The 26,409-nt window shown below is 38.0% G+C and overlaps 1 protein-coding gene across 19 annotated transcripts in view; it reads right to left on the bottom strand.

Moving 5' to 3' along the window:
- LOC121640129 (adhesion G protein-coupled receptor L3-like) overlaps window positions 1–26,409 on the bottom strand; it is a 225,146-nt gene that overhangs the window by 30,938 nt on the left and 167,799 nt on the right. For all 19 annotated transcript variants that reach the window (XM_041985780.1, XM_041985781.1, XM_041985788.1 and 16 more), the window contains 4 exons: window positions 17,387–17,570; window positions 12,494–12,616; window positions 9,834–10,039; window positions 7,289–7,465 (listed from right to left, as the gene is read on the bottom strand). In XM_041985780.1, coding sequence (XP_041841714.1) covers window positions 7,289–7,465; window positions 9,834–10,039; window positions 12,494–12,616; window positions 17,387–17,570 — 690 coding nt within the window. The remainder of the gene's footprint in view (window positions 1–7,288; window positions 7,466–9,833; window positions 10,040–12,493; window positions 12,617–17,386; window positions 17,571–26,409) is intronic.

The raw sequence follows: 26,409 nt of genomic DNA, 5'->3' as shown, positions 1-26,409 counted from the left end.
GCACATAGGGACTAGAAAAGACAACACAATGTCAATAATACTGAAATCAGCAGGAAAAAAGACCCACTTGCATTAAAGCAAACCAAAGCAACATCAGTACCCCCTAAAAAATGAAAATTGCAAAAAAAACAACAAAAAACAAACAAAAAAACCTTCTTTTCTTTGAAGCATCAATGTTTGATTCTTTTACTGTTTCAAAGTATCAATAGTATCAAATTCATTCAGTTCATAGACACTCTAGTCATTCAGCTTCATAAATACTTATATGAAACTAAACTAACTGAAATTTATTCAGATAAATGTTATAAGTAGCATAAATAAAGGCATGTTTATAAAGCTGCTGGGCTAGTGAACCCATAATCTTTGTTAGCTGAAAATATCCGAGCTAAACTAACAAAGCTGGTGGGTTCACATTTGCCAAAAAAATTGAGAACCAGGACTCAAAAAAGATTAACATCATACAAGCACATGTCATGAAAACATATGTGCACATTCCCAGAGCAACACACATCTGGAATTTGGAAACAGCACTGTCATTATCTGATAAATCTGCTACCAGTGGTGAGGAACAGGCTTGTGTTGACAGCTGCCTTCTATATGTAGAACACAGGAACGAGAGAGAAACATCTTGATTTATTTACTTAACATGATTACTGCATCCAAACAGTTTGGCCAGCTAGCATGGCTTGGATTCCCCAAGGGAATTATCCACTTTTTCAGATGACTAGGCATTGATTGATTTCTTTTTTTTTATTTTTTTCATAGAGGAAATAGAGAAAAGAAAAACTCTGGGATGCTGGTGATTAATTTCAAAGAAGAAAATTAAGTTAATCTTACATATACTCATAGGCAAGATGTTAATTTATGTAGAAAACAAGTGAAAGGTATCTCAGATAAAAGCAACACTGAACTCCCTTTAACTCTGTAAACACCAGCTTTGTACATTGCAGACTTGTAGCATGGCTTACGAGTCTGTACAAAAAGCAAAGAACAATTCCAAGAACCAAACTTCATACAATGAAAAATAACACTAAAAAAAACACACTAATGTACCTGTCTTTCAAACAAACACCTTTTTTTTAAAATAACATTTTCGACCACTATCAGCAATATTTCTCTTAGGGGGAAGTATTGCACAAAAGCCTTGTTTAGTGTCAGCTCAGCTAACGCTAGCAGAGTGGGGAACAGATGCTGATCATTAACAGGCTCTGGTACAATAACAGCCGCAGTGCTCCTTGAGTCTGGGGAGAGCGCTCTTTTGATTTTCCTGCCTGATGAGCCGTTGTGTATATGTTGGAGGGGTGGATGGGGGGTGGCAATATGTTGTATTGAAAAGACATCTGTGTGTATGTGTGTGTGTGTTTGTGTGTAAATCTGTATGAAAGTAAGGCTGATTTCAGCTCTCATACTTTAAGGGTTTGCAGTAGGAGGCAACAGCTTGCATGCTCTGTTGTGTTTGTGTGCATGTGACACATTATTTTGTTTTCAGTCCGATCTATGATAGCGGTATTGATGCAGTGGGTGGTACTAGCCATGACACATCGTGAAGGGACCCTAAGTTCTCTTGGGCTGTGCAGTGGCTGCAGGCTCTATTCATCACAATCTCACCTTCGATTGGAGAGGGGCCAGGTCAGAGAGAAAGAGAAAGCAAAAGAGATGGAGGGAAAAAGAGACAAAGCTATAGAAACATAGAGAGAAGAGTAGGGAATATATCTACACCTTGGTGATGGATTTACTGTGGAATGACTTCTTTGTTCTGAGAGGTGGATGATGGCTTAGACGTCACCAGCCACAATGTCTCTGCTGTAAAGGTTCTTTTTACTAAAGGTTTTGCCCAAGCAAGATGGCAAATGATGTGATCTGCAGAGCCTCTGCGCCTAACCTTGCACGACAAGCCTCCATGATGGGAAGCCGTGTAAGGGTCTCTAAAGTGGGCAGATGTAATTTACTCTGAAATTCACTCACTGTGTCACAAGGGCGGCCAAGTCATACAGCATCCATGTTACTTAGCAGGGCGAGGCACATTTGTGCACATTCGATTTGTCTTCCAATCCTTCTCTCCTACATTTTTCTCCTATTTCTTAAACACACATATTTTTCATTCAGGATGGATGCCTGAGGAGATTGGCTTTGCCCATGATTTGCTGGCGCACTGCACAAAATAAGGTTTCTGGGCACTGGTGCAGTCAGAAAAGAATGAACAAACATGGCAATAATCCTTTTGTATGGTGCAGTTGTTCTAGCCAAGTCATCAATACCTGACATAACACCATAATCCCTTAATTACCAAAGTCTACAGCCAAAATCTTCTGAACGAGTTCTCTAAAATGTGGATGAGGGCAAAGTCATGGAGAGAACAGTCTTAATTCTTTCTACCTCCAACAACCGCTCTCAGCATGGGGCTATGAAGCCAATACAATTAAAAGGCATAAATTTCCCTATATGCCTCCAGAGCTGGTGTTTGACTTATGAAATACAATCAGATAGGGCAGACTGTTGCATTGAAGGGTAGTGGCCCACTGCAGGGACCCATATGACAAGTTCACCTACGTTATGACCAGGGATTTATGAGCTGCACAGAGATGGGGAACAGTCGTGGAGAGGGCACATGAATCAGAGGTCCTGGCAAATTCGTCACGTTTAAAAGGACCGGGAGAGAGATTCCAGCCTGTGTGGTGGGAGTTGACATTCAGCACATGCACCTTATGTCACACTGTGTTCTAAGCCTCAGCAACAAATGAGCTCGACTTTCAGTTGCTATGGCAGTTAACACGGTCTCTCTCTTCTCTGCTTGCGCTTTAACATATAAATAGATTTATTTTGAAGCACTGGTCTTTGCGTGTGTGTACAGCACCGAGACATGCTTTTTAAGTTACATCATGAAATACACAACTAACCTTGACTGTCCTTTCTCATCATAGTTACTGTCTGATGGTGCCACAGTGGAGATGCTCCATGAGGACAGTGATGAATATTACTCAAATATCACCCTCTCCATCATTCAGGGGGATGTGCCATTGATTTATACATACTGGTCTATCAGGAATACTGATACCAGTAACTTAATGCATTCCTGAGGCCCATCTTACCATACAAATTTAGAGTGTAAATAATAGCCCATATGCGGAACCTGAGCAGGTCTATAACTTTAAAGCCGGGGCTTCTTCTTCGGGCCATATCTAAAAAATTGTTCTTTTAAATCTTAATGACCACTTGTAACCTTTGCAAATGACAGATTTAAAATTCAGAGAGCTCAGTTACTAGCCTCAGGACGTTAAATGTCAGAAATATGACCAAAGCATATCCTGATGAAATGGTGAGCATCCTTGTTTGAGTGACAGTCATTAAACTCCTACATCTGCTAAAGCACTATAAATGACCAAAGCAATAGACTAACTAAAGATAAGTTTTATGGAGGTCAAATAATTTCATTAGAAGAGTTTATTTGGTGTCCAAGCTCACACCGCCATTGATGGAGCTAGATTCAGCCTTTTAATGTGTAGTCAAGTTATTTCTAAAACATCTGCTGCATTTTCAATCATAGTAAACAACTCCAGGCTCAGGGAGAGGACATGTGGAGGTTAGCAAAGTCACATCAAAGTACCCCCACTAGTATCAATACCTCTAGAACACTGCAATCATTCTGAAAGATACAAGATACTTATAATCTTTTACACGCAGCTGTCGTCCGAGGGTATAGTTTTAATTTGTTTGTGTGGCCAATGGCACTTGCTCAGATTGCAGGATTAGTCAAAGGCTTCAGCTCTCTGACTAGATTGCCTCAGAATTAGTAGAGGGAGGACCAATGTAGCAAATCAGGGATCAGCGATGGCACTCAATGCCATTGATATAGTCTTGTTGGTAGAATCTCTGTTTTCAACTGGTAAATGTACGCTTCCACAACTTCAAGTGAAAAGCTATGTTTGATCATTTGATTTTGGACATTAGACTTAAACCTGAAGCAGTAAATATTCTAAGGTAGTCCCTTGAAAACATTCAAAGATCCACCATATGCAAATTAGAAATTATTCTGAAGAACTAATTGACTTCAAACATAATTAATCCCAATGGGAGAGAGTCTATGTGTTTATTTATTTATTTTTTTTTTTGTTTTTTTTTTTTTTCTTTTCCCACTTGCATACAGTGCTGTACTGTAAAGCTAGGGATGTTTCTAAAGAAGAATGCATGGGCAGAGTACTTATCTTTCTTTGTCAAGCTGAACAAGTTTACAAGTATAGAGTATTAGTGAAAATAGATCAGTTCTATACCCACCTGAATGGTCAAAGTTGAGTCAGTAAGACCTTTGAAATCTCATTTTTCATAGTAGGTAATTTTCCTTGAAGGCTGCAATACATGCCAGTTCTGATTACATATAATTACCGCATAATGTGTAATTCTGAAACAATGCATCACATTTCACTTAGAGAATACAAACACCCTCTAATAAACTTCAGACAGCAAGTAGATTTTTCTGGTTCATGTAAGCTGGCATATAAAGTAGCTGTAAAGGACAAAATGACAGTGCTCATAATGTCATATGGGCAATCGGAACATTTTGCCACTTCTAATTTGTGAGAACTAAGTGGCACTTTAAATGCTATCGTGACTACGTGCTAGAAGTGTGACAATACAAGAAAAGTTCATCGAGCCAAGCATAAACATCTCTGAGTACAACATCCATCATTTCCAGTTAGCGCACATTGTATTGGCCAAAACCACAAGACTAATGATGATTGTCATGTACTGTAGCAGCAAGTCCAAAAAAGGAAAAATAGTAACTTCTCTGATACTAAACAAGGTTAACAACATAATCTGTTGCTCTAAGGGTAATGTGTAGTAACAATGCAGAGATGAGCAGTGCTATGTTCTGTTGCCATGGATACAAAAAACAGAACATCCTCCTCAGTTCATGAAATTTCTCCTTTCTGCTGCCTTTCTTACACACACACACACACATGCACACTTTTCCTCCATTCACCACATTCTCAGATCCAGCACAGTGACAGTTTGTCAAATAAAAAAGCCTCCATAGCTCTCACTCAGAGGTTCAACAAGTTGCTTTTTATAAACATCCAAGTGGAAAAGATAAAGAATAAAGAAAGGTGAAAACGTTCTATCAATCAGAATTGGAGTGTAACCACTGTCCACTTTCCTCCAGTGAATGCAGTGCCACAAGCAAGGCAGGCTTTTCAGAATGTTGGGGATTGGCTTGACTGAAAGAGCGCTTTTACAGCTTCCTTTTTGTCTCCTTTTTTCTGCTTCGCTTTCATCGTGTGAAGGCTCCCATTCTTCATGGCTGCCTCACTATTCCAGACTCGGCTTCAGCCCGGGAGGGAGTTTAGTGGGTCCAGAAGTCATGCTGCTGAGTGACAAACAGTGGCTCTCTCAAGCTCCTATCACACAGGGAGTAGAGGGCTTGAAGGGTTGGGAGAGGGTTTCAGATTGTGTGCATGATTCTTTTAAAGGGGTGGGGCTTTGTTTTTCATTTGCAAATAGTTTTGGGCATTGTTTCTAGAGATGATTAAAAAAGAGAAGAGATAAAGTAAGACTAAGGCACAGAGGGCGCTAAAAGAAGGTCTAGTGGTTTTATGCACAGGGGCCAGTTGGAATGGCTCACATGGAGAAAACTTCTTTTCCTCCTACAGATTCAGAAGAAGCAGTCCCGGAGAGACAGATGCCATAACAGATACGAAGGAGTACTCCGCTCTGTCAGCGGTGAGCTCCTCAAATCTCTTGTGACAGAAATAATTAAGCTGTCTGTCAGTATCAGAACAGTATTTTTTTTTTTTCATGACCATCTTCTTTCCTACATTTTTTACAGCCCACTCAGTTTCATTCATCTCTAACATCCTCTTCACCTACCACCTCTCCCTTTTTACACTTTCTTGCTAGCTTGAAAACTGCAGTAAGAGCCAATTCTTTTATTACAACCTCCATCAATTTCTCCATGATAATTTCTCTCCTGCATCATATAGCATATCTGTAACATTCACTTCACTTTCAACCAGTTCAGACCTGGTATTAGAAGAATTCTGCATACATATTTTGTAGAATAACCAATTATACCCACATACGTCTTGCACAGTTACTCACTGAAATGCTTTAGTTTACTTGAACAACTGACCGTCAGCATCATGCAAAATAAACACCTAATAATACATGTGCATGACGCAGTAGAGTGCAGGGTTTTGATAAGTATGCAAGTACGAGACACACCATTTGAGCTAGCCCTATTTTCCATACACACTGCTAAGAGAACGTGTTTATATGCCACTCTGAATGAGATCTGAATGACTGGATCTCATTGCATGTCAGATTTATTCACACCTATATGATAGCAGCACTCATGACTGGATCAAGAACAAGTAATTTCCGGTGGGAACAGGTGCTTTGATTCTGTAACTATCCTGAATCTGCAGACGTTGTCTAAAGCTGGTCAACATTCCCTGCCTCAAACTTAATAAAATGAAAAGAATAATGCTTTATTAAGTAGTACTGTGGGGAAAATATAATTTGGTAGTAGGTTTGTGGCTGCTGGTGGGAATACCTTCCTGTATCTTTTAGTTTTGCAGCTTCTTGAAGAAGCTTTTGACTGAACACGCTTTTGTTCCCACATTGTGTTGTGTAGAGGGTGTGAAGAGTTGTCGGCAGCTTGTGCAGCATTCATCCCTGGGCAATCACCTTCCAGAGATTCAACATCAATCCCCAGAACAGAGCTAACCTTCTTGGTTTTGATTTTTGTGCTAGAAAGATTATATGGGTAACAGTACTGGTAACAGTATGATGTCATGTGTGCAGATTTTTTCTTTTACCACGGCATGTTGAAAAGCAGTGCAGGACTTCCTTCTTTTAGCTTTTGGCAACTTTGTTGTCTCAATTTGCTCGTTCAGTCTTAAAGAAGTGTATAAACACAGAGTTTCTCCAGCCATGTCTTGGTGAAACACATAATACTGCATTCTCTGTATTCATGCTTGGGATTGTATTTGTATTCCTGATTGGTCATGACAAAAAAAGTCCACCCATTTAATTCCAAAACAGAAATTACAAGACATGAGTGAACCAAACCTGACAATCTAAATGCTAGTCTATACAAAGTGTTGTGAAGGTCAAAGTAAAAAAAAAAATAAAGCTTTCTGCTTTACAAAGCTTTGCACTGTCCAGGCCTCACTTTTCTTGTCACCCTATCATTGTGGAATTGTGCGATTGTGCAAACCACTATAGATTGATGCACACTTTTAAGGATAATTGTTTCTATTTAGAAGCATAAGAGGAAAAAGAGGTGGCCTACCTTGACATCGACATGGGCCATAAGGACAGCAAAGTTGGTCAAATGGGTACAGGAGCATGCGGTGTGTGTCCTGTTGGTGCCCAGTAAGCGGCAGTCCTGTGTCGACCAGTAACCAGTCATGGTTCGCTTGGAGTAACTCCAGAAGGAACAGTTGGGGTTAAAGTTTTCCTCAGATTGCTGTCAGAGAGCAAAAGAAAAAAACATAAAACCCATAAATGTGTGAGTTGAATCAAAATATCCCCTCACTGTGTGACAGCAGGAATCCCAGGTTAATCATACATAGTTCATGCACGCTTTCTTTTGTTTGCAGAGAAAACACCCTAAAAGAAAATGGTAATTTCTTCCCCACTGCAATCCATATCCATTCTTAAGTGAATAGCAGGTGCTTTCACTGTCATAAAGCATCAAGCAGCCTCATGCTTATTTTTCATTGTGTTTTTTGACCTTTCTCTTTAACTTTCACTGCATGACAATGGACTGCCCCACTGTTTAATAGGCACCACTGCTGCCTGTGTCGGGCTGCAGTCCTAACGACAAGCACACCTCCCTGCTATCTTGCTTGCCATTTTATAAAAGTCACCAACGACACAGAAGCTGGGTAGCACAACAAAACCTAACTGTTGATAAATAGATACATTGACAGCTTTTCTCTCTTGAGCCTAATTTCCTTTGTACTGTAGCTGCAGAAACAAAACAAGTATACCCAGCCTCCAAGGTTAAACGCATCTTCTGTCGTACTGTAAATACTGTGAGGAGCTGCAGTTTTTCAGTTTCACTTTTGCTGTAGATTAATTAGCCTAATCAGGTTTATCCTCTGTGAATGTAGTTTTTTCTGCTGATTGAGTTTACCCTTCACACATAAGGAAAAAAAAAAAAAAAAAAAAAAAAAAAACTTGTGTAAAATCTTACACAGGAAGGAGATAGGATGACCCTCTGTCACCATTAATGACTTTAACTCGTCCCATTAAGTAGTGGGGCAAGGAAGTGAAACAATAACTAGAGGACACATCATCCCAGACCAGCAGACCAAAACTTTACGAGGGGGGCTTAACTGTGGGAAGTCTGAATCATGGTATCCTTTCTTAGTAGCTGCTTGGACATTATCTTTGTTAGCAAATTTAAGATTGATGCAGCATACCAAAGATGGACATTGAACACCTTAAATTCAGCACATGAGCTTTATAAACATATACATTTATTAACTAATATGTTTTATATAATCACTGAGTATAAACACTGTTTACATATAGCTGCAGCAATATGCCTAGATTGATTTTGCTCTTTGCTATTGTATCATCTTCAATGTTATTAGACAATTGAAAAATAAGGTGGGCTACAACTACTATAAAACAATCTTAAAGAAAAGAAAAATGAAAATAGATGATAGAATAATAAAGGAATGTTTTTGTTTTTGGCTACATGGATGCATGGAAAGCAAAGACCTGTTAAAGGAATTGCTGACTAGACCTCAGATTGGTTTAGCAGACTGAGGAGCCTTTGATATGATGTGCCAGTCAATATTGTACATCAATACTGCATCCAATCAAGTTTAATTAAGAGTGGAAGCCAAACTTTCAATTATCATTATTATGTGATTAATTGCACAGCTCCTGGCATACGCAGAATATACTTTATATGGAAGTGCTTGTATGTTTATGACACTTTTACATGATGGGATAAAAACTGCAGCAGCAGCTCTTTTGACACGTTCCATTATTACAAGTTAAAGAAGTTTTAGCAAAAGGGCACCATTTTATGGAAATGACTTGGTCTGAGGAAGAAAAGGGTGTAAAAACAGCAGTACTCCAACATCACACCAACAATAAAATAAACGTTCAATTTGCAAATTTCTTCTAAAGGCAGGTGAGTCAGAGTTATAACTGCTCTGACACTGCCCCCTGACATTTTCCCAGCATTTAATTTTGACATTTGTAATGTATCGTCCTTTAGCTTTTCATCCCTCTGCACTTTTTTCTTTCTCTGCTGTTGCTTTCTTGGCGGCCCCTCCTACACGCGAGACCCGCTGCAAACTCAACATTTCTGGTAATCGCTGAAGGCAGTGTTTGTAGACAAAACAGGCATATTTTGAGGGTAGCAGAGTGAGGAGAAGATAATGGAGTCGAGAGGGAGAAGCCACGACTCCCTACAATGACTAAGCAGCCTCAAGTGAGGAAGAATATGACTAATATTTGTTCAGGGGATCAGACTTGTGCTCAAAACTAATAAATAACAGCATGCATCCTCACCAACACCACATGAGCAATGCTGTTTTCTACTATTTAATTTTTCACACCTTCCCATGAATAAGACATCTTCATATTTACGTAATTTTGCTGGGCTTGGGATGTGATTTGCACATTTAAGTTGCGCTTCGGGGATAGAGGAAATGATGATGAAAGGTTCTATCAAGAAAGTGTCACTGGAAGTGCATTCTCTGTGTAAATAAATGGAAGGAGACAAAGAGCGCATTAAAAGAGCACTAACATCAAAGTGAAAACACAACCCTCCTTCTCTCAGATAAACAAATGCAGAAAATAAAAATTACCTGCAGATGTCTAATGGTAAAAATGACAGGGTCAGAGAGGTAGACTTTATAAGAGTCCTTGTTGATGGCAGCTGTGATAACCGGTGAGTTGACAATGACGGAGTAATTAGTTGCCATAGCTTCACTGCCCAACTTCATGCTGGCGTTCTCTGTTGAAAGGTAGCTTCCGATGTGTTTGTACAGGACGAAAGCTATCCGAATTTCACCTGGAAAAGGAACAATATGAAACGTCTGTCAGATTACATGGTTCAGGTTTTTTAGCATGCATGTAGGAGTTGCTTCTTTCAACAACAAAAATAATACAAGGTGTTTTGATCATGTGAGTGATGCAGAAACACATGGATAAAATATGATGCATTTGCTGTTATTGGGTTAATAAGGCAAAAGATAGTATATTAATTTCCTGCTTCTTTGATAAGTTTGATACTTTATACTGCATCACTGTTAGAAGAAATAGCAAATTATAGTAGAGTTGGGTTGTCTGAAATAAACTTAGCACAAAAAGTGAGGAAATTTGTCTTTGGTTGAGTATTTTCTGCCTTTAATAAAACCAGCTGGCATTGTATTATACTTTACTTCTATGAAATGAGCAACACAGCTAAACTTGTTACTATTTTGAGATTCAAGTATTGAATGGTGTGTTTCAGTCACAGATGTATGATTGGCACCCAATTTATACACAAAATGAGATTGTGGAACCCGTGATTTTTCCATATCGCCATCATCTGGGACCTAACTCCATCCTCCAGGATGACTATGCTCTCCTCCACAGGGCCAAGATCATCACAGAGGACCTCCAAATTTTGGGAGTGGAAAGGAAGGAATGGCTTGCTGGGAATCCAGACCCAACTAAACACTTGTGGGATAAACTTGGAAATGGTTTTCGTGTTAAAATGACCAACACAACCACATTGGTTGACCTTCAACAGCTCCTAGATGAGGAATGGGATGCCATCCCACAGCAAGAAGTGACCAGGCTGGTAACCAGCATGAGGAGGAGGAGGTGCCACACTGTTGTGGCTGTGTTCGGATCGTCTACATACAACTGAGATCCCTGACAGTGCAAAATAAATTAAGTGTAAAAATAGCCAATACAGAGGGAGGATGTTGAATTTTTCTGCAGGGCATTATCCACATGTTAAAAGTACAGTTCAAAGTTGTACCTCATTGCAAATGTGACTAATCAAACTTTCCAATAATGTGTAATACAACACCAAATAATTTTGTTAAAGGGGAGAAATACTATACCAAACACAAATGTCCCTGCTTTTTATGAAAAGTTTACATGACTACACATTGACATGTACTGTACTGTGAATAAGCATAGCTGAAGGGTAATGGTTTGTGAGCAACATCAGCTTTGTGGCGTCATTATCCACTTTGAAACAATACACAAAGTAATTGTTTATGTTCCTTTGACCTATTTTTATCTAAAACCCACTAATGGATGATATAGCCTCTATTTGCGGCCTTTACTCTTCTTGGCACTATTACCCAATAAATAATTAATTGAGTGACGTGAGGTTATTATTAACCCTAACTCCAGGAAAATTAGCCAAACAGCAAGAAAATATGAAAAAAAAAAAAAAAATTAAATAAAAATAAAACAGTGTACATTGTTCTTACACTTTTAGACGTTAAAACGAGACGTGAGAAGAGAGTGCAAGAGGGTCCATTTGGTTCTAATTCCCCTTACACTGACAATATGATGAGGCAAAAAGTCCAGTTTTGTGACATTTATAAAGCTTACAGATTGGACTAACTGTGTTAACTACAGCTGGGAAGACACTGGAAAAATTATCAAAAAAAATGAATACTTCAGGTGACCACTGAGGAGGTTTCGTCAACACAAAAAAAGGAGCTGCACATAGTAAAACTGCCAAAAAAATAAAGTTCAATGTCGAGATTGCCACTATGCAGTTCTCCATGAAGAAATCTTCAACACATAACCAGCTACTTTAATTAAACATCCCAAAAATGTGGCAAAAACCCTTCTGCTGCCACTGTCACATGTGAGAATTTTTCTTGCTATTAACTTCCTCTTATATTTCTCCCTCATACGCCTTTTCCCCTCCTGCCATCTCACTTTCGAGCACTGATATAAAAGAAAGCCCCCCCCCCCCCCCCCCCCCCGCGACTGAAAACATTCACTCTGATGAAAAGAAAACAATTTCGGTCCTGTAGCTGTAGATGGCAGGGAGGTATTTGCCACCCAGCTAAAATGATCAACCTGGTCATGGCTGGACATGGACTTGGTCATCCAGCTGAGAGATGCCTGGTGCAGCTAGAATCGATTCTGATTTGCATGAGCAGGCTATAAAGTCTAAAAAAACAGGGGAGCATTGCTCTTAAAGATAGCAAACAGCACTGTAAGAAGCTCCAACCACTTTATATGCAACAGTGGTTTTAGGGGGAAAATTGGAAGTTATTTACCATCATCCGTAATGAAATTTCCTCAGGAAAAAAAAAAAATAAATAAATAACGCTCCATGTTATGATAAAAGTATAAAAAAGGAATAATTAAATAGATTTTCTCAAGTAAAAAGATTTCTCTAATAGCTGTTCACATTTCAAGCATGCAGTTTATCTTAACTGTGAATTAATAGCAGATGAGCCTTCACACCAACTATATAAGAACAACAGCAGATTTAACATCTTACCATTTCTGCCGTGCTGCTTGAGCGTATTAGCTGACAGGTGGATAGAGTTGCCTTGTCCTCCACTTTGTGGGAACTTCAGATCAGGCAAATTCCCATCTGTGCTCATCCTTGCTACCTCAAGCTCTGCAAAGACACAAACAGGACAAACCCATGTCAACACAATTTTAAGGGGTTGATACAGACCTCCAGGTTCATTGAGGCTTATGTCTTTTATATTTTGTTCTTTGAATTTGGTAAAAACTCATATACTGAATACTTTATACCAGGGCTACTCAATTCGGTCCTACGAGGGCCGCAATCCAGCAGGTTTTCCATGTATCCCTGCACCAACACACCTGAGTCAAATTAATGAGTCATTGTGTAGAACCTGATTGGCTGTTAGAATCACCTAATTTGACTCAGGTGTGTTGGTGCAGGGATACATGGAAAACCTGCTGGATTGCGGCCCTCGTAGGACTGAATTGAGTAGCCCTGCTTTATACTCAATCATTTGAACAAATTAAAAAGCTACATCCAAGAGGCAGTCTGACTAAATATTTATTTAATTTGAGATGTTTTTTTTTTCTCCCTACTGAAACCTGAAACAATTGTATGACAATTGCATGACAAAAAGCCTCTGACCAGTCAGAATATGGAAAATAAAAATCTGAGGGTGCCCTTGAATGTAACTGGGAAGTTAGCATTGGAAGCATTGTGGGTTGTGGTGTGGATTGGGCTTGCTTCCCACAGATGCTATCAGATCCCATCAGTATCTGGGAAGCTTTGTGGCTGGGTGAACACATCAGACTCCCTTCTTAGCAGTTTCTGCAGCATCCTCTGCTGTCCTGCTGAGGGTGGGTGCTCCTATAGGAGACTGCTGTTGACATATGGGGGTGGGACTGGTCTGCAGACATGTTTAAGTAAGTAGCAAGTGTCAAAGTAACATGCAATTGGATCCCAGGGTGCAGGTATTCCTAGCAGAACACTTTAACTGTCAGTGGTTTTAATAATACAACCGATCAGCGTATACATTCTGATGATTAGTATCTTGTTGCATCTAGCAGATGGTTTTTATTTCCATTGCATTATATTTTCCTGAGTCCTTTGAAGGAGTATCAAATGTACATATGACACTGTATTCTCCTGAGCTTAAAAAGAAAAAAAAAGCCTTCATTTCAGGGAATCATTTTTCTCATTAAGAGCAAAGACAGCAAGAGATACAAGTAGAAGATAAAGAGCAGCTTCTACAGCAGTCCAACAGCTGTTGTGTCTGAAGCAAGCGTTTAATTTATGGTTCAAAGATTTCAGTGTTGCACCGCAGAGTAAAATGAGCTGCTGATAGGAGCCCAGCTGAAATAAGTAGCTCATTCCATCAAAGTTATTATGCTATGATACAATTCAATTTAATAAAGCAGTCTAGTGTGCTCTAATCTCAAGTACCAGTGACCTGTGTGAAGTCTTAGCATTCCTAAATGTCAAATTAACTCCCAAAGATCTGAAATGAATGCCCTGATTCATCACAAGGTAGAAATGTTAAAATAAAGTTGCTCAAATCAGTGGCAAATAAGTAGATTAGACCAATACAGTAGGGAGGTGTAAGTAAACCAGCAATGACATAGCATTTATATACAGTATGTAAGCTACTTATGTTGTTTATATTAAGTGTTGTTGTTTATTTTAACAACAGTATTAGACAAGTATTGGTCAGTAATGATCAAACCAAAATACTCAGCTAAAACCTCTTAACCTTTAGCAATCTTTAATCAAAAATTAGCAAGTCTTCTTTAGTTTATCCTTACAAAAGCTGGTTTCTGTGACAATTACAAGCATATTTATTAGATTCTTGACTTTCAGTTGTCTTTTACAGCCTGTTCATCCAGGTGTGCAAAATTTGATACTTTCCTGTTGAGGCTGATTACTGTGGAAGTTGCTACAAAGCACACCAACTATGTAAAATAGTCATTTTATTATATTTATATTTGCTGTTTCTTAAGCACGATACAGATTTTTACATGCACAAAAGCTTCATTACACAGTGACAGAAAAAAAAATCTAAGTTATAAATCTGAAGCTCCCCCTGAACTATCCAAGACACCTCATTTTTAATCCAAGCTTATTGTAACACACACCAAACAAAGATAGAGCTGCTTTCTATCCAACCAGTCTCTTTGAATGATAATTCAACCAGTTGGAGCAGATTTCAGATGGGTACTACAGCAATATACAATATAGGAAAATTTATGCTATTAAAGGTTAAAGCATATTAACATATTCTTATATTGGTGCTGATTGGTGTATGACTGGAGCATTACCACTGCAGGAGCTGCAGCCTCTGTTACAGCAACCCTGGAGCTGACTGTCAGATTAGTCTGAAGTGAACTCTCACAGCTTGATTTACAAGTTGATCAAGAATAACAAACAGAAACTTAATTAAAGCTGATAACACAACCAGCTGATGTCACTGTGACACAGTGACTTTGATAAAGGTTAGTGCCAACAAAAAGCTGCACAGAGGGCACATTTAATCCTGCCTTTGTAACTCTTCTCATACCAAGGATTCCCATAGTTTGTCTTTATAAAAATCTTTTGTATTAGTATTCTCTTGTGCTTTTGTAAAGGCCAGGGGTTTTCTGAGACATTCCTATTCAACTTAGCTAAGACAATACCCCAGATACCTCACCATTCCCTGGATTCCAAGCCCAACCTCTGAATAAAGGAAGCATTTTTCTTCTCCCTCTCGTTTCCCTGTGTGGCTTTGTAAAAGAGCTTACAAAGGGCTTTAGGGAATTTCTTTGATGCCATAGGAGTTGTGGGCCCATAGGCTATACCTTCAAAGCTGGTTTGAATAACACGCTAATCGTCAGAAATCTGTTTGTAAGATTATCATGCAGAGAGTGAAGCACACTCTCCTGCAGACAAAGCCCTAGCCGGGCACATGCACTGTAACATGTAAGTGCAAACACAAGGCACAATGGCTGAGAAAATATCCTTCTCTGAAGGGGAAGAAAATAGACCTCATTATCAGCTTGAGCTTAAAATTGTAAGGATGCTTTCTAATGGTTCAAGATTTGCTTCAAAGCACACAAAAAAAGCTCACCTTGACAATGAGAACATGTCATCTAGTTTCAAATGTGTCTTGAGATAAACCTGCAGGTTTCATGTAGCTTTAAGTGAATGATCAGTCATTAGCTGAACTGATTATCAATCGTATTAAAAGTGCCCTGGTGTCCTCATTTAACATTCCTGTGCAGCAGCATGAGAGACCACAGACGGCAACTGGAAGGAAAAAATAAAATAAGCCTAGCAAACAGAGAGATAAGGCCCAGTAAACATGTCACCAGCACATAATTAACCAGGCTAGCACTACGTACTATAAAACCTCAGCTGAGCTGTGCAGGCATCATCTTATTCCCTTCTCCAAACGAGCCCAGAATCTCCTTAATACCCAGATGAATTGTGTGCCAGATACAATAAAACCCCTTTTTATTAATTCTCCTTACGCTTGCTTCCTTTTAAGTGAGTAGACCTATATTTTTAAGTTGCCATGGCAGCAGGAACAAGAAAAAAAAATCTACATGTTGAGAGGAATGGTGATACTTCATGACTCTTTTTTTTAAAACCCTCATACTCCACATGCTTCATTTAATTTAGTTTTGCTTTGTGAATAGTCCTCATTCTCAATAGTGACACAATAAAATTAAAAATTTCAACAAATGATGTTTTTCATTTTGGATTGCCCCACTAGGGAAAACAGTAATGAGGACTTTCATTATTTACGCTGAATAATGAGTAACGATAACTGATCTGCACAATTAGTGGTTAATTCTGGGCCTTGAATTTAAAAACAGTCGTACTGGATGATTGTCAATTTACCGCTGTCTGCTATCAGACATAAGCAGTCCTGCCAGGCTTAACCTCCGGCAGGAGAGAAGCATTACTCCAGTGACCTTCACACTTGATCCAGCGTCTCAAAAGCTCTGCTGTCAATAAAAAGGCACCTGGGATCAATAGCTGTACGGTGAAATCTGTGAACCTTAAACAAAAAGCAAGAGCAGTGAAGGCAGAAATACTTTAGACGCATCCAGGAAAATACTAAAAATAAATCAGAACAACACCAAATATTCACTGATTTAAATTTATCTTATAATCGTCATAGTAATAAAGTATGATAAGTGAAATAACTGAGTGTTCGAGATGAGTTAATGATCCGCCTCTGTGCAGCTTGAGTATGTAATTTGTTACAAGCTGGTTTACACATACAAAGACAGGGAAATTAAATGCTTTTTTCCTTACTGTCATCCATTTCTGTTTGTTTTCTCTTCAAAGAGAAAAACAGTTGTAAAGTCTTCCTATACCCCTGCACATGTTTGATTGTTTTTTATTATGACATTAAAATGAAAGTGAAGCGCTAAAAAAAGAACATTCAGTCTTCAAGTTAAAGAGTCCATATTATGCTCATGCAGCAGTATAAACATTTTTGGGTGAATCCATTAAAATAGACATGCTTTTATGATCAAAGAACATTTCCACATACTGCAGTGCATGCTGTCACTTCCTGTTTAAAATGCACAGTTTAAAAAACTGTCTCTTTAACACCCTCCTGATGCAATGGCTTGTCTACTCTAATTAGGGGACAGATTGGTTGAAATTGGTTACAGGTGAGGCACCAGGTACAAATTATTCAAATGTGTGTCAAAGTGATGACATTAAGTTAAAAATAAGGGAATACAAAAAAAAAAAAAAAAAAAATTATTTCAGACAGTTGAGTTGTGTCTTCATCACACATCTGGGATTTGCAGTTTTACAGACCTTTTACATGCACAAAAAAAAGTACAACACACACAAGGAATGTAAATTTGGATTGTCAGCAAAGGTGCCAAGATGCACAAATCAAATGTCTTAGAATATACTTACGGATGTTGTCAGTGTTTTCCTGCACAATGTCTGTTTTCAGCAGGTTATCAGCCAGGACGAAGGCCCCCTGTTCCACCGTATCCAGCAGCATTGTGGCAGCCCTCAGCTGCTCCCCTGTGCTCAGATCCTTCCAAGCCGCCTGGGCCTGCGGTTGCAGCAAATTGTTGACCGTCTCCACCATGGCCTAGGGAGTCCAAATCATTGATTTTAGTGACAGGAAACTAGGCTGGGACTGCTGTTGTTTGACATGGTAAATTTGATGAAGTAAGATGAGTAAAGGGGAATAAAAGAGCGTCATACAATGCTGTGGGAGACTATAGGAAGGAAACACAAATTTTTCTTAATTTTTTTTTCTCTTAAACAAACAAAAAACATGTTTCATGACTTTTCCAACTCATTTACATGTCGTGGTTTTGAACATCTACCATCATCTAGTGACAGCAACACCTGAACTCCGAATGGTAATGTTGCTAGCCTGCTTTCCCCTTATGTAGAGCGAGAATTAATCATGTAAATGAATCAGAGCCAATGCGTACAAAACTAGAGGGCAATTGCATGACTTATGGCTAGAGTATTTAATTGGTGTGATAAACAACCTTTCATGCAAACAATCCCAACACACAAATGCTTTGAAACAAATAGATAAATAAATTAAACAACAAGACTGAAGACATGCCAGTGAGTCTAAAAGGTGTTTCCTGGTTGCAGCTCTCTGCAACTATTCAGTGAAGATCTCTCCTAAATAATAATAACATTGAACAACATTAATGCCTTCTTAAATATTCCCACAATACTGGTGAAGGAATTTAGCAAGTTAAGAAAAAAAAAAAAAAAAAAAAACATCCACAAGACAAAATGAAAAATTAAGAACCATTAAAGATTTAAAAATGCCAATGGCAAGATTTATGAATGGGAAACTAATTGGTCAGCAAAGCAATTCATTCCTGATACAAGTGCTCCAAAAAGCAATTTTAGCCCAAATGCCCCTGGAAAAGGGGAAAAAACACAACAATTTCTAAACCATCACAGTAAAGCAGGTGCTTAAATCTGTTATTACTAGAAATCTTTTTACACTGCTAATAATAGAAGCAGTTCCATGCACTTTTTAAAAAACAGAAGTTCAAACGAGGATACTCGTAGCACAGTTTGTCAAATATTCCCGACTATCAATTTGTCTCATCCTTAAAATATATAAAAACAGGGTGCACCACCCAGCGAAACACTCTCTCTGAACTTTACTTGAAAGATCCATGGATTATAAAAAGGAAGCAGAGTTTTAGTGTAACTCTAAAACAACAAGGGGATCAGCTAAACGCTATAAGGGAAATCATGTGCTTGAAATGCATTCCTGATCAAAAAGAAAAAGAAAAAAAGGCTTTACAGATATTATGCACAGTGCAAAGTACTCCCTGGTTACATTATAATATTAGGTCCTAAGTTTGTTTTAAAAGTTTAATGGTAACAGAAGGCACAGACTGATTGTAGTGAAGTCTCAGGTGGACCAGCTGGCATTTCCCCATTCAAAACATAACCTGTGTAAGCCGCCCACACACGCACACTGAGAGTCTGACGTAAGAGCGGGAACACATCTCTGCACCTGCTAGAAGACAGAAACATACGCAACTTTGCAAGCCTGTGCACACTGAAACAGATGCGCGTGCACATGAAGTCTACCATCTTTCAGGTAATTATTCATTATCTGCAGCCAATCTCCAATCACACCTTTTGACATTCAGCGAGAGGCAGAGGTTGATTCGCTCTCAATTATGGAGCTCTTTTTCTTTAGGCACTGACATTTCTCCCCCCTCCCTCTGTTCACCACTTCAAGATTTTCTTTCCTCACTTTTTAGAACACTAAAATAATGGTTCATCTGAGTAAGGATTGATGAACTTGCAGAGGTGGTGTCACACTTTTTTTTTCACATGCAGAGATGCATAGAAGAGAAAAATGTGGAAGAATAACCCACCACACTGCCTGAGGAGTAAGATAAGAAACTTGAGGAGGTGAGAATATAAAAATGGATAAATAATAGTAAGTAAACATATCAGGGTAGAGAATAAAATGTGCATCAAGTATGAATTCAGAATTAAGATTACATTGTATACAACTGATGTTAACTCACTTTTCTTCATCCAATAACACAAATTAATCATTATAATTATTAATATGGATAAGAAAAGCCTACTTTGCCTCTTCCAGAGAAAACTGTAATGTAAAAATGGCAGTCGTATCCCCTCTGAAAGGAAAATGGTTTACATGATGAGACACTTTCCTGAACTTGATGCAAATCCAGTATACTCATCTCCATATTAAATCATCCTCACAAAAAGGGGACTTGTTAATGTTGCTGCAGTTAAATTCAGTCCAGAATTTCTGAATCATGACCCACAACCCTGGCTCAAGGATTTTAATGCTTTTCATCTGTGATTTATTTACACTTACAAAAGCAGAATACGTGAAATATTATTCAAACTGAAAGTTCGGTTTTTGTACTACCAACTCTGCACCTCTAGGTAGTTTGGTCACCTGTCCATATGTAACAGCAGTGCAGCTATCATAGCTTACTGTGTTAATGAGTTTTATATTCTATTAATATCCAAAGTGTTCTAAATGTTTTTTAAAAACACTTATGTGGGCTCTCTCACAAAGACGATATTGGCTCTTTTTTGTATGCCTGATAATTAAGATAAAAGATATTAGACAGCATGCTATTCAATTATTTCAAGAAATTTGGTGCTTTTTTTTTTGTAATTGCAAGTAGGAGTAAAATCCATGTCTGTTGGCCATATCTGAATGAATAAAAAAACATCCAAATTGTAAACTGTGATGTGATAGATTCTAAATGTCATGTTTTTCCATGAAGACATCAGCCTCTCTTTCTATTCAAAATTATGATGCTGACAAATCAGGAATCAAAGGGCATAATTCTGTTCAATAGAATGTCATACCAGATTGAACCTTTCAAAAGAAAAGAAATGAAAGCAAAAAGCTATCAAAGGAAGCAGGAATCAGAAATTTGTTTGCACTATTGAAAGGAATATCCCGGTTTCAACTCTCCGGCCCAGCCCCACAAAAAAAGAGAAAAAAAAATCATTAACTTAGAAAACAGCATATTAAACACAAACACACAAAAGGCACTAAATATTATATTAAATGTGTTTTTTAAAGATTTGATTGAGTTTTTATTGTTTTTGCACATCGATATCTTGGAATCTTGCACCTAAAATATCCAACAGTCTTGTTAAGCTTGCTAAGCTAAGGTTAAAATAGCAGGTGGTTCAACTTCAGCTGAAAATATGTGTTATAGTTGCATAAGCTAGCATATTAAAATTACCAACCAGACTTTTGTATAAGTTCATGCCATGACAAACTCACATCCAGAACTGTGCGTGTGTGCATTTTTGTGTTTCCTCATGCAGTGCATCATCATAAAAAGGACTTAAGATATTTTACGTAAACCGCTAGCTACTTGCTTTTATGACTGCTTCTACTGAATTTTATGTGATGACTGTGTAAAGGCAGATTTTCAACCTTAGCTAAAAAAGCTGGAAAGGGGGAGTGGTGGAACCGAGAAACACACCACTACACTAATCATCATCTGTGTAGTCAAACTGAAGAAGCTATTAGCTGTTAGCTCACTGTTGCTCCATCTTTCAAATGTGGCAGCTCACTCTGCTCCTGCAAACTTCCAACCATTTGTTTTTTGGCTTGTCTACAAGTTTATAATGAAAAATGTTACAATTAATAATAATAATTTTAGATAAAAATAGATAACAATAAAAAAAAAATCAATAATTTCCTGTGAAAAAAGGATACCATAGTTATTAGCTTATGTTATCTAATTACAGAAAACAAGAATAACCCCAAATTTCTTTTTAAAACAATAGATCTTTTAATAAACACAAGTTTTAGTAAGTCTTCCATGCCTGCATCAGATGCTGCATGCGAGGACTTTGCATGCCGCTTCAGAAGTAAAATCAATGGCATTAGATACAGTCCTTCATCTCAACAACATTTTGATTTAAACAGACCTGAAGCTTTGTTTTTACCTGAGGAAACACTGGAGAGTTTTGTCCTGGTTGATGCAAAGATGCTTGGTCGAGTTTTCTCCCAACTTAATACAACAACTTGCCTTTTAGACCCAATTCCCACATCACTTTTAAAAACATTTTATGGTTTCTTTGAGTGTGAGCTTTTAAACATAGTAAATTACTCTCTTCAGACGGGCGTCTTCCCTGCTGCCTTTAAAACGGCAATGGTGAGGCCCCTTCTGAAGAAGAGAAATTTAAAGATAGACAATCCTGATAATCTGCTTTGTGTGTATATGCACGTTCCTGCGTGCAAATGTAACTTTTCTTTTTTTTTTTTTTTTGTTATGTAGTTTTTTTTTTTTTTTTTTTTGTCTTAATATGCAGAAATTGACTTTTCATGTAAAGCACTTTGTGTTGCCCCAGCATGAAAAGTGCTTTATAAATAAAGTTTGATTGATAGATTGATTGAAGTCACCACTGGAATGATCCACTTGGAACATGGATGGTAACTGGCCGTGAAAAGCTGCAGTGCACAGTCCATTTATACCGATGCAGAAGGAGAGGAAGGAAGGGAGAGGTGGACATTAGTGTGAGTTTGGCAACAGTCCAAACCAAGCCGTGGTGTGTGCGCCTCTATCTGTGCGCTGATTGATGAAATGAACTCTGGGTCTGGGAAATAGATTCTGGCTGAGGCTGATCTCCCTCTCTTCCTTTTCTGGCCAACTCTGTGCACTCTCTTTTCATCCCTTCATTTCTCCTCACTCCTCCTTTCCCATTAACCGCTTGCTGCTTCTCACCAACACAGAGGGTTGATCTCAATATAAAAATAAATAAATAAATAAATAAATAAAAGACAACATGGTGGAATATCTTGTTTTTGTCTGTCCTTAAAGCTGTTGCATTATTTCCGCCTTTCATTGCCTGTTTTATTTTACCTGCCGGCTAAATCATCTGTCTTCTTTGAGAATATGTGAAACCCTTTACTTTAATATTTCATGACTCCATCTCTCTCTAAGTGGGTGGTTGTTTCTGAGGAGGTGAGTTTCTAAGGGATTACCTTTAGTATTGTTTTTTGTCATTTCAACTGATTATTAATTTATATTTTAATTAATTAAAATTTTCTACACTGCTAAACCAAAATCATCATTGTGCCTTTTTTACTTAAAACAGGAAGTGTAGGCAATCTCTAACTTAAATAAAGAGTTGCATGGAATTATTTATGTGAAGATTTATTTATATTACAGGATAGTTGTGTTGATATTATTTTATGTTTTCTCCCTCACACAGAAAAAACAACCCCCTTTAATTATGCGTTTTGTTCATTTTTCCATCATTATTTTCTCTGTATTTATTTAGTTTAGTTCCCCCGCCTTTTTGTAAATTGAATTCAAGCGCTAAGAAGTTAAAAACTGTATTTCCTGTTATGCTTCTCTGTATTCTCACTGGTTTTGCAGTGGTGATGTTTTGAATGGTGCATAATGTTTTAACCAACTTTACTGACTGTATCTCTGAATCTGCAGACATTAAAACAAAAAACAACAAAAAAAAAAAAACGCCTGGTGTGGTTTAAAAAGGAGAGATCACCATTCTCGCTGTTGCTTATCATATGCTGTTTGTATTGATTTGCTTAAAGTTTTATCTATGTTACTTTTTTAAACTAACCCGTTTGGCTTCATTTTTTGTTGTGGCCTTTCAAACTGCGGTCATGACAAGTGCAAGCTCTACAGGCCAAAACTTTAAGCCCTCCACCGATTTTTTTCAACTTATTCAACCTTAATAATCCATGTTGAGTCAATGACCTTAAAGGTTTAAACATCTTAAAAGACTACAGGTCAGGGTCAGCTGTTACAGAACTCAGCTGTTAACGGGTTGCTGATGCAACGTACTGTTGGAAAGCTAAGATCCTGGAGATTTCACTTTTCTGCCAACAAACAATCGACACCAAATTGACAACACTGATGCAACTAATGTATAAAGCCTGCAGGTAATCCACTGATATTTTTCTGGTAAAAATGTGTCCAGAGGTTACATTAAGTTGACAAGAGCAAATGACAACCTGTGGTCTCTTAAACAGCTGCGAATAAATATATGCAGCTGTTGCTTGAAAGGTTTAGCAAGGAAAGCCAAACAGCTGCAGCCACTCTTGTGTGCTACATCTATCTATGTAAACATTATTTCTTTATTTGGTAACATAAACAGAAAACTTGACATTTATTCTGTGTTATTGTAGAAAAGGAACTAGGGCTGTGTAGGGCGTCAAGCTGTGATATGACTTTGTTCTTCCAGTTTGGTGACCAGCTGTACGCTGTATTCATCTACAAGCATTTGTTTACATTAGTCACCCAGACATTAGGATTCTTTTTATTTCATTTTCCTTATTCTACTAATAATTAGATTAAGTCTAACTAATTTTGGGTAAAAAGCTTAGAGTATGAGTTTTTAAAAGATTTAAATCAACAGTTTGCTCCACATGATTCAGTTTACTCTGCAGAAGTGTAAGGTCAACAAAATGTGAAAAATATTAATTTCATACAAAGCAGATCCTCCTAAAATACTTATACTGAATACTATGTCTGAATAAAAACTTTCTTGCACCAGTAGAAGTTCGAACAAATAATTCCTTTTGTTGACTATCACCTCTGTGTGCACAAAGACAGTGCTGGAACAAACCAAACCCTCTGATGCATTAATAGCACAATACTGAACTGAAGGAGGGAGCGCTGAATAATCCTATCAGAACGCTAACAAAAAGGGAAGTAACAAAGGAAGACAGACCGGGTTGTCAGGGGTTCATCCTGCAGGAAGATAATTACCCAAAGCACGAGAAGAAAAGAAGTGATGGAAAACCACCACAGATCCAATAAGCAACTTAAAAAAACAAAAAAAAAAACACTGGATGTCGCACTACAGCAACCGAACATGAGTCTGAAAGAATAGAGCCAAGACAGAAGGGGAAAACTATCTTCATAAAGCTTGTAAATCTCTATATCTTATTTAAAGAAGAGTATTGAGGACTCTTATTGTTTATTCAGTAGGAGAAGAAGAAAAAAAAAGATATTAAGCTTGCTCTAACATATATGTAGCATTAAAAATGGCAATACCAATGAGACCGAGAAAGAGAGAACTGTCTGACATTGAATTGTCTGACAGGGCTTTAATGCAACATCTATTTTATCTGTTGAGCTTCCATTATTTTTTTTTTTCTCCTTGTACTTTATAATGTTTGCATTTTTTTCACACTCTTATACTGTATTTATTATGGACAGATGTCATGCCAACGTACCCATGTTGCTGGAGTTTGGGGAGCAGAGTAACAGCAAATAAATACAGCAAAGGTTGTTCACTGGTCCTAACGTAGACACAGCTTCAAGTGTTCAAAACAGCTAATCACCATAAGCTAATCATTAAAAAAAAAATAAATAAATCCCTGTCACTGCACAAAGTTTGACTCGACTCATAAATAGACTAACACTGAGTCAAGTCCCAGGATTCAGTAGACTCTTTTTCTTTTTTTTTTTTTATAAAAAAAAACATTATTTCATGTCAATCAGCGTCCCAGACTTCACATAAAGCAGTCATTGCTTAGACCATTCATACTGAACTCTGCACAGCAGACTGAATGAGCTTTCTGTTTATGACAAATGAGTTTATCTTCATCTTTCAATAAATGCCTACCAGAGAAATTTTAGCATCTTGTTTCATTCTTGCCTCCCACGGGTTTGCCTGCTTTAAGGTCATCCTGTGCTCCAACACTCCCCTGGTTAGTCTTTCATGTGAAGGTGTCATTTTAATGAGGGTCAGAGCTTTGCATCCTCCTGTGTGGAAAATTCACACTCACTTGGCTCCTACTGAGGCACGAAATTTTTTTTTTATTTATGTTTTTTTTTTTTTTAAATATTGCATTGATGCAGGGAGAGTTGTAGTATACTCTATGGAAAACCACATATTTTGTACTTCTTTAAAGGAGGGATAAATGAGAGGTTGTTTGACTTTGGAACAGCATGGATGTATATAATCACAGTAATTGGATGATCGTAATGTCACAGCCTGTAAACAAGCTGCCATCAATATGACCAAAAGGCAGAGAAGGCAGGGCGCCATTTTTTATCATGTTAGTTCAAAATCAAAAGGCACAACAGAGAAACATTTCTGCAGGGGGAAACATAGAGTTTATCATCATCCACTTTGTTGCCTTATCAAGTCCAAATCCTTATTCAAAGGGATTAAACTGGCTATGATGTGCCTCTTTAAGAAGTAATCTTAAACTAAATCGGATATTTTTATGTTGCAGATTAATATCTGAAGGCAAAGTGTATTAAGTGTATTTTTTTATTTGTTCACTACATAAAAAAATGTCTCATTTAAGAATAGAATTACACCTTATTTGATGCAGACATCAACCACGAACCCAATACTTCATCTTGGACAGTGTTCCTGCTTCACAGCAACAACACCTGCAACTACCGCAATCTGCTTCCCCCCTCAAAGTGCTGTCACTGCCTGTTTTCAGCACTGTGTGTGTCCTCGGAGCAGAGGGACAGCAGAGGCAGGTGCATCTTTCATTTGCTTTGTATTCCTCTGTTAATGCCTCTTATGTCTTCCACCAGGGTCCTGTTGGAGAAAACATTGCCCAATTTCCCTAATCAATGAAAGTCCCTCAAGGGCCGACAGCACGTGCAGTCGATGCCTCTGTTTACTTATGGCCACAGATGTTGGTTTGTCGAGTGAAAGCACTTCACTGTTGTTTGTCAAGGCAGAAAACTGAGCTGTGTGTACAGTCATGTGGTAGTGTGGAGTAAGGCCGCAAAGCAGAGCATATGTTATATTGTGAAAACAACAGCCCAACAGCCAGAGCAAAGAAAGCAATATGAGTGCTGTCTTTGATTTGAGTTTTCTTTTAGCTTGATTAGCTTTCATAATGGCTAAATCTAAAATAATCTAAATAAAAAATAATCTAAATAAAAAAAGTACATTTCAGTAGTGATAATACT

This window comes from Melanotaenia boesemani, chromosome 5 (assembly GCF_017639745.1).
Source record: "Melanotaenia boesemani isolate fMelBoe1 chromosome 5, fMelBoe1.pri, whole genome shotgun sequence".
Taxonomy (NCBI): domain Eukaryota; kingdom Metazoa; phylum Chordata; class Actinopteri; order Atheriniformes; family Melanotaeniidae; genus Melanotaenia; species Melanotaenia boesemani.
This window is presented reverse-complemented; position numbering and strand designations above follow the sequence as displayed.